Source organism: Quercus suber, unplaced genomic scaffold (genome assembly GCF_002906115.3).
Source record: "Quercus suber isolate HL8 unplaced genomic scaffold, Cork oak 2.0 scaffold_346, whole genome shotgun sequence".
NCBI lineage: Eukaryota > Viridiplantae > Streptophyta > Magnoliopsida > Fagales > Fagaceae > Quercus > Quercus suber.
Genome location: NW_027069798.1, coordinates 287,042 through 296,469, shown reverse-complemented (window position 1 = coordinate 296,469; position 9,428 = coordinate 287,042). Strand labels below are relative to the sequence as shown.

The window sequence follows — 9,428 nt, the reverse complement described above, 5'->3', positions numbered from 1 at the left end:
AAACAATTTGGGTATCATTAAAGTTTGGAGGACAAATGCCAAAATTTAAAAAATCCAAAACTGTTTTAGTAACAACTTGCCCAACAGTAGGCCAAAAATGCTAGAAGAATAAAGGGGCCATCCCGTCTGGGCCAGGTGATTTTAGAGGATACATTTGTTTTAAAGCTTTACATACCTCACTCTCTTGAAAGTCACATGTAAGCCTTTGATTCATGGACGAAGACACTTTAGGCTGAACAGCAGATAAAATTTCTACAAATTCTGTTGGATAGGATGACTGAAATAAATCTAAATAGTATTTGATAACCACATTCTCCACATCTCTTTGATCTTTAACCCAATTGTCATTAGAATCCATAATGCCCTCAGTGAAATTTTTTTGGAATCGTGATGATGCCTTTGAGTGAAAATAACCCGCGTTCTTATCTCTAGATTGAATCCAACTTAATCTAGACCTCTGGTGCCACATTGATTCTGCTTTGTCTCTCCAACAATTTAATTACACTCTAGTCTCCCTCGTAGAACCAATTACCTTAGCCATAGCACTTTGTAATTCCAACCACTAAACATTTTTGAAGTCTATCCAAATTGTTCCCCACATGACTAAACACATTTTTGTTCCATGCATTTAATTTCATAAGACAATTATCCAAACATTGCATAATAGGAAAAACTGAATCCGAGATTGCTCCCTCTTCCCACACCGAATTGACTATGTCCTCACAGCTAGACTCTTTTAACCACATCACTTCAAACTGAAATTTTTTCCCATAACGCTTGAATTTCTTCTTCTCCTTCAACCGTAAAGAGATGGGGCAATGATTTGAGGCAAAGGATGTTCTATGATAAAGCTTCACTAATGGAAATTTATCAAGCCAATCTATAGTAGCAAAGCCTCTATCAAGCCTTTCACGAATTTGAAATCCATATTTATGCTGATAAAGCCAAGTGAATTTAGATCCAATAAAGCCCAAATCTCTTAAACCACACCAATTTACAGTATCGACAAACCTTTGCATTTGTTGAACTGGTTTGCCAACACCACCTTCTCTGGTAGATTTTTGATTTCATTAAAGTCACCAATCACTAACCAAGGTAGTTGCGAGAGACCACTTAGATGTTTGAGGAGGCTCCACGATTCAATCCTCTTTGCTGTTATAGGATTCCCATAGAAACCAGTAAGATGCCACTAGCCAATATCATCACCACCAAACACTTCAACATCAATATTAAATAAAGAGTACTTCAACAAATTAACCTTAATATCATCTTCCCATAGAATTTATATTATTTAATAATAAAAATGATCTTATATAATAGTTGTACGGCGTGTTCCTTTCATAAAATATGGTCTCATTATTACATTATCTTGAAAATTTATAAAGAGATAAAATAGAATGGAGTAGAAAATACTATAATGTATTTATTGTAATAAATATAAATAAGAGAGTTAATAAAAAAAAAAAAGTAAAAAGTTACTATACCCTTTACATTTTATTTATATTTTGAAGAAATACCTTGGAGGAAATAAAATAAAACATGCAGTTAAATTTTAAATTCCCCCAGCCAAACAAGACTTTCCCGCATTTCAACACTAAAGTGGTTTTAACTTTTAAGCGCCACAACTCAGTGAGCACACAAATTCCTCACACACAGACACTCTCTCTCTCTCTCTCAAACTCAAACACTGTTTCGTTTATTTGTGAGGGCGAGCTTTCAATCAAAAGAGTGAAAATGGAAGTGGGTCGGTTGCCCATATCAGCATCACAGAGAGGCAAACTGATAGCAGCAGGCTATACAACTCTCTCTTCGTTTTCTTCGCTCTCTCCCTCCCACCTTGCCAGAGGTTACATCTTTCTCTTTTGCTTTTTTTTTTTTTTTTTTTTTTTTGGGAAAAAATGGACATTTTGTATTGTTCACGTTTTGGATCCGTGCGTTTTCCCTTTTTTTTTTTTTTTTTTCCCGCATGAACAGTAAAATTACTGTGCAGGGGACAGAAATTACTGTTCACGCACTATTCTTACTGTTCACGCAATAAAAAATATTAAAAATGGGTCCCACAGTACTATTCACACATTTAAAATTTATTTTGCTACAGTGTTTTCAGTTTTCAGTTTTCAGTTTTCAGTTTCAGCAACAATAAGTTCAATCCAAACGGACCCACTGATACAGTCCTACATAAAATTGATTTAAGGGGGAAGGTTGGTGTGGATTGGATGCGGAGACATGCTGTGCATATAGTCCACTGGCGTAATCACCTTCAATGGCGTTTTCAAGTAGTGCTTGGTGAGATGCCTCCACAGCAAGAGTACTTTGGCTGGTTCGATAGGGTAACTCGGAGGTTCATCGATAGGCCCGGTGCTAAGTTGACTATGCCGGTAAGTTCTCCATGTTTTTTACATCTTACTATACTTGTTAGCACGAAACCACTGTTTACAACACATGATATATGTTATTACATTTTCTGCTTAGCACTTGCTCTCCTTATAATTTGCAATTATTACTACTAGATCCAATTCAAAACCAACATTTATTTTATTATCGATTGGCATTGTTGATGATTTACGCATTACTAATGTGGGTTTTTCATGTGCAGGTTTCACTTGTCAACCGTTTGTCGAGGCATCACCCAGTGGGCACGGAGGAGCACGAGGACATTACTGATGTGCTGACGGCAGTGCATCATATTGACCATGTACAACCTCCCATCCCTGAGCCCCCGAATGAGGACGCAGCTACTCCTGCGGGCCCAAGCAGTACTGAGGGCCCAAGCACGAGCACAACTCCGACGGGATGTCCCTCTCGTCCGCCTGTTGCTTCCCTTCAGGTTGTCCCTACTCCCGATTCCTCTCCATACACCCCACATGCATCCCCCAGCCTTACCATCCCTGCATTCACCTCACATTCATCCCCTAGCCTTACCATCCCTGCATTCACCTCACATCCATCCCCTAGGTTTCCATACACCCCACATGCATCCCCTAGCCTTACCATCCCTGCATTCACCTCACATCCATCCCCTAGGTTTACCATCTCTGCATTCACCTCACATCCATCCCCTACCTTTACCATCCCTTCATCCACCCCACATCCATCCCCTAGCCCCACTATCCCACATCCTCTCTCTCCCTCCCCCCTTGCCAGAGGTTACATCTTTCTCTTTTGCCCTTTTTTTTTTTTTTTTTTTTGGGGAAAAAATGGACATTTTGTATGTGTGATATTGTTGATCTTCATATCAAAATTTCTGGCTTTGAATTACTTTTGGTCTCTTACCAGTGACCGATGCACCTCGCTAAGTGTTTGATGTAATTACTCTCTCAGTTTGTTCCTGTAAAGTTTTAATTCACGGGTTCTAATTTATGATTTTATAGAAAACCCAGGTGCGGAACCAGATATTTATGTTTGGGGGCGAGTTATGTATTAGAACCCCAGATTTTTTTTTTCTCAATAATTATATTTCTTTTGAGATTATTGGCTATATTGATCCAATCACATTGCATAAAGTAATTTTAGTATTGTTGGATAGTGGAGAAAAAGACAAAGGAACTCGGAGAAATTTTTGAGATAGATACGGTAGGATTTAAACCGATAGTGTTTGCTTTGCGAAGATTGCTCTTACCATCATGCCAAGACGCCATTAGGTTTCTTTTTTTAGTTAGCATTATTAAGTACTAAGCCCCCTATTTTACTAGTTGAGTTAACTTGAACTCTTAAGAACTTGAAGAATTGATATAACATAATTGGGTCCCAACCCATAAATTGAATCCTATGCCAATACTTATGTTTTTAATACTTCATGTTTGTGGATTTGAAGAGAAGAGGCCACAGTTACTAGAATTTCAGTTTCACTATGTTGGCACAGTAGATTGTTTCCATCCAGGACGTGTTAAGGCCCTCACTATTTCTTTTTCCCTGGAAGGGCATTAGGTGTGTTAAGGCCCCTAAGAGGGTGTCTTTATTTTTGTGGACAATGGTGTGGGGTTGGATTCTCACAATTGATAATCTTGTTAAGAGGGGTTTTACCCTAGTCAACCAGTGTTGTGGGGAATAGGTGGATCATCTTTTGCTACACTGTGAGTTTTCTCATGCACTATGAAGTTTAGTGTTTCAGATGTTTGGGATTCAGTGGGTGATGCCCGAGAGGGTCATCTCTCTTCTATTTGGTTGGCAAAATTGGTTGGGGGAACATTCCTTGAATGTTTGGAATTTGGTACTGGTACCAGGATGTCTGATGTGGTTAGTGCGGAAGGAATGAAACAGCCGCACTTTGGAGGATGTTGAGAGACCTTTTGATCATTTGAATTCCTTGCTAATCAGGACCCTAATTGATTGGTCTTGGGGTTGGGGTTTTACACATTGTACTTCTATTATTGATTTCCAGGCAGCTCTCTTTTAGTTGCTTGTTTTGATTTGGTTGTAATTGTTTTAGATGCTTTTTGTTCATCATCTTGAATATAGAGTTCTTGTTTCTTTATCAATAAATTCTTATTACTTATATATAAATAATAATAAAAAGATTGCTTCCATCTAAGACAATAACAAAACCTTGTGTAAATAGAATTGATCATCATATTTTTCCTTTTGCTTAGAGTAAGATATATCTTCTCAATAAATGCATTTAGGAATCACCTAGATAGTTCTCTTTGTTACTTTTATGCTAGCTTTAAACGTCATGTCTGAGTTTTTCTCACATGAATCAGCTTCTTCCATTTCTTTAATGTGTTAGATTGACGTGTTTTAACATTTATTTTTTTTAATCCTTGAACAGATCTAAAAATTTCGGATAATGAAGCTGCTGAAATTATGAGGGTTGCATCACATAGTCATAGGTTGGATGGGTCAGCAGGAGGTTGTGGTACTGTTAATGGTATATATTCTCTCCATCATATGTCAATATTTAAGTCTTTCATTTCAAAAATTGAAGACTTTTCTGGAACAATCTTAGGAAGTTTTAATGAGAGACCTCAGACATTGTGGTACCATTATACAGGACACTTATGTTGTTCTCCCTGAAGATGCTCTGCTCACCAAAAACAAAAAAAACAAAAAAAAAAAAGGGAAGCTTTTCTCTCATTGTTCATTCATGGAACGTGCAAGGCGCTTAGCAAACCGTGCAATTCTGAAGCGCTTGGTGTCAGAAGCGAAGCAGTTTCGTCAAAATGAGACTTTGTTGCACACTGTCTCACCGGTTTCATACACACCCTCAAGGTACGTATCATCCTTGACCTCGTACATAAGTCTTTCATTTCAAAAATTGAAGACTTTTCTGGAACAATCTTAGGAAGTTGCCAATGAGAGACCTCAAACATTGTGGTACCATTATACAGGACACTTATGTTGTTCTCCCTGAAGATGCTTTGCTAGCCTAAATCTTGATACTTGTCAAAATAGCATGCTATATAGTCGAATCTCGATACTTGCCAATATAGCATTCTATTGTGTCAACATCAAATTGCGTACCTTCTTTGTTTACAGTCATCTCTTTCAAATAATGTAACTTCTTTTTCAAAAATGCTACACACTTAAGTGCACGTACACATTATACAATTTTCAGTTCTGGTTAGTGTATTCAAGTGTTATAGGATCTGCTATCCTCTTGTGTGAATAATTTAGTTAGGTTATACTTTTACAGAGATGCCATTTCTTGGCCATTTTGTACTTTTGTATGGGAAATTACTTTGACAATGGTTGTATTTTCTAGTTGTTCATCTCTCTACCAAGAAAAAGAAAGAGAGACTTGAAAAATAAATCTTTGATGAAATTATGCGGTCCTCTAATTTAGTTGAAGCAATTTTATCATTGTGAAGTGTTCTACTTTTGTTTCAGTATCATCAATTTGGTTAGTAAAACAACCCATTCGGGCCTTCTTCTCTCTCCCCCTCTGAAAAAATAAAATTGAGCCAAGGCTATTGAGTCTCACTGGGTCGCCATTTTCTTTCTAATTAGGAATCTGTCTACCTACAGTTATTATTATTATTATTTTTTTTTTGCTTTTCATTTTGTGCAGGTGCGCAAACTGCTTGGGATATGCTCCATGAGGAGGAGATGTTTCCACGCATCACTACATCTTGTGAGGATCTGGATAACATCCTTGGTGGGGGAATAAATTGCAAAGAAGTTACTGAAATTGGTTAGTTTTTCTTTTCTCTAATTGAGATGCACGCAACATTGTTCCCTGTCCTCCCAAAAAATTCAATAAATTAAAATAAAAGTACATGCTATGTTGTTATAATCATCAATTTACATGTTTTCTGCACTTTGTTTATTAGCATAAGTACTTGGCAAGTTTTATTTTGGTGAGGAGATGATTTTTTTTTGTTGTTTTTATTGTTTAGGTGGAGTTCCGGGCATTGGTAAAACACAGCTGGGGTATGGGTCATCATTATTATTTTTTCCTTGTGGGCGTTTTAGTGGCAGTTAATGTTTACTTAAATTTACAGGATTCAACTTGCTATCAATGTTCAAATTCCGGTTGATTATGGTGGCTTAGGAGGAAAGGCAATATATATAGGTGAGTTCCTCACATTCATAACTGTTCCTCACAGACCATTTGATGCAGGTCTCCAACTGCTTTTCATATTTTTGTTTTTGTGAAGCTTAGATACAGAAGGCAGCTTTATGGTCGAACGTGCTTTACAAATTGTTGAAGCATGCATAGAAGACATGTCAGAATGTGGTGCCCTTTTGCGGAAGGATTTTCAAGCTTGCCAACTTAAAATGCACCCCAACAATATCTTGGAAAACATATTCTATTTCAGAGTCTGCAGTTACACCGAGCAAATTGCTCTTATAAATTACTTAGACAAATTCATCTCAGAGCATAAAGATGTGGGTACTTCTTATTAGCTTATTAATTTTGTCCCTTGCTTTAATGTTTGTCTGTGTGTGAAGTGGTATATAAATTTATATGTTTTTGTTGTTAATTTTTTTTATTACTAAAATTCATTTCAGGTTAAGATTGTTATTGTTGATAGTGTTACTTTCCACTTCCGCCAAGATTTTGATGACATGGCCCTCAGGACTCGATTACTAAGCGGAATGGCTTTAAAGCTGATGAAACTTGCAAAAGATTTTAGTTTGGCGGTAAGAATTAATTTGGTCTCTTTGTAGGATTTAACATGGTAAACTTGTGGCAAACTCGCTATTGCCAATTCAAGTAGAGATTTGAATGCAATGGAACCAACTTGTATTTCTCAGGTTCACTTTCATAATTAAAGTCTTTACTGGTGATATCTGACCACCATTAGTTTTCTTGTACTAATATTTTATGTTATTTTCTGCAGGTTGTTTTGTTGAATCAGGTGACCACCAAGTATATAGATGGTTCATTTCAATTAACTCTTGCACTGGGTAAGTATTTTCTCACTTAGCTCCCACCACCTTCTTGAATTCGTAGTTCGCATAGTCAATAGTTTACTTCCCATTGCCACTTGCCCTTTTTTAAGAGTTGTTTCATCTTGCTGGGCAGGTGATAGCTGGTCACATTCGTGCACAAATCGAGTCATTTTATACTGGAATGGCAATGAACGATATGCATACATTGACAAGTCACCCTCCCTCCGATTAGCATCTGCACCATATTCTGTGACCTCTAAAGGTATTAGGAATTCTGCTTCAAACTGTAAGCGCATAAAAATGATGTGAGACTTAGATAGTGTGAGATACAACTTAAAACTCCAACATCAGCACCATAGGTAAGTCGTTAAAATAAATTAATGCTTGATCATTAAAGATAATTACAGCAACTAATATGTTTTATTTGTGTCAGTTTGGTTTAGCTTAATTTTTTTCTTAAAAAAGAATGTACAGAAGTCTCACATTTTTCAAACTTTAGCTGTAATTTTTGTTCAGCTTATTTTTAAGCAAAGCAAAGTAGTAAACCAATGAATATAAGCTATACCAATCGATCACTTTCAACAGCTTTGGAGTTGTGTAATTTCGAGTTGAAGTGCTTTTAATTAAATTTTAAACTTGCTTTGCATAAATACAAATAAATGAGCCTATATGGGTCTCAGTTCAGGTGGTAACTTAGTGAGTTGAAACTAAATCAAGTCTTAGGTTCAAGTTCTATCATAAGTGTTAAATAATTAAATAGAAAATAAAAATGTCAATTCAAAATTGCGTGGACTGCCTAGCATACAAACAGATAGCTACTGTCACGCGTATTGCTAAAAAAGACAAAATAAAAAAGTTAATAAAAAAAAAAAGAGAGAAAATTTAGGATGCGAAAATTGTAAATATATAATTTTTATTTATATATATTATCAATAAATTAAAAAAATGTTAACTTTCAAAATCTAACATCGAATAGACTATAGAGTCAACAAAAAGGAACTGCTTTTATTTTATATTATCATGTAAATATTTATATTTATAACTATATAATAATATAAAATAAAAGAAGTTACTTTTTGTTGACTCTGTTTAATGTTAGATTTTGAAAGTTAACATTTATAAGCAGTTATTCTATGAATAATGTTAGAGATACAAATTATTTTATAAATTGTTGATGTAGTGAGTGATTATTGGTAAATGAAAAAATAATATTAATGATGGGTCTAAATGAAAACTAATAAAATGTTGGTCACATCAAAATTTTGTAAAAATATTGTAAAATAGTTTGTGACTGTAGCATTACTCTTACTTTATATATTGTAATCTTTTTTTTAAATTTATAAATAGTGTTAGATTGAATTAGTTAAAATTAATTAGAAATTATCTTTTTGGACAAAATAATCCAATACTAAACAAATTCTTATCAAATTAGATAATAGATTGTATATTTTCTAAATAAATTTTAATTAAATTAAGTAAATTATTTTCTACAAATTCTCTATTCTGATTTTTGATTTATTAATATTTATTGATTAAAAATATTATATATAAACATTGTTTTATTCTATGCATTACGCATTTTAGCTATTAATATAATTTAAGTATAGAATGGAGGAAGAGAATTAATTAAAAAGAAAAAGATTTATGATGTAACTACCTAACATTTGTCCTTCTAAATAATATTTAATGTAATAGTAGTTTAAGTAACGGTGTTAGTGTTTGACAAGATCCACTAATATGTCACAAGTAGATACAGGTTTTTATGGTAATTTACTTTTGAGAGTGGAATTTGGTCTTAAGCTTTACTTATTGTACCACTCCTTTTTTCTTATAGGGTCTCACAGTCAAGAATGGTTTTTAGACTTTGAACAACTCTAATTTTAGAGGAAACATGTGTAAGAAACTTAGTGGATGGTGTGCACATGTCACACATGTAACATGTCAGCTGCTTGAAGATTAATTAATTATGAGCTATGGGTCATTTCACTATAGGGTTGAAGTTTGAATGACAAGGACCAATTTTTCGCAACCAACTTTGAAAGTTTTTTCTGGTTTTGGAACAAATCTTCAACTCAAAGCAATCATATTGTTCT

At 34.9% G+C, this 9,428-nt stretch overlaps 1 protein-coding gene across 3 annotated transcripts; it reads left to right on the top strand.

Annotated features, from left to right (window-relative positions):
- The first annotated feature begins 1,610 nt into the window (after positions 1-1,610).
- Positions 1,611-7,828, top strand: LOC112016681 (DNA repair protein RAD51 homolog 3). Of its 3 annotated transcripts, none has more exons than XM_065759920.1 (9): positions 1,611-1,846; positions 4,769-4,867; positions 6,008-6,130; positions 6,336-6,369; positions 6,441-6,511; positions 6,602-6,828; positions 6,952-7,083; positions 7,284-7,350; positions 7,469-7,828. In XM_065759920.1, exons 1-9 carry the CDS (start codon positions 1,735-1,737, stop codon positions 7,642-7,644), a joined length of 1,041 nt encoding a protein of 346 aa, XP_065615992.1. In that variant the 5' UTR covers positions 1,611-1,734; the 3' UTR covers positions 7,645-7,828. The 3 variants fall into 3 exon arrangements, with proteins under 3 accessions (XP_065615992.1, XP_065615993.1, XP_065615994.1); XM_065759921.1 differs by lacking the exon at positions 1,611-1,846 and adding an exon at positions 3,135-3,146; XM_065759922.1 differs by lacking the exons at positions 1,611-1,846; positions 4,769-4,867 and adding an exon at positions 5,032-5,208.
- The last annotated feature ends 1,600 nt before the right edge of the window (positions 7,829-9,428 follow it).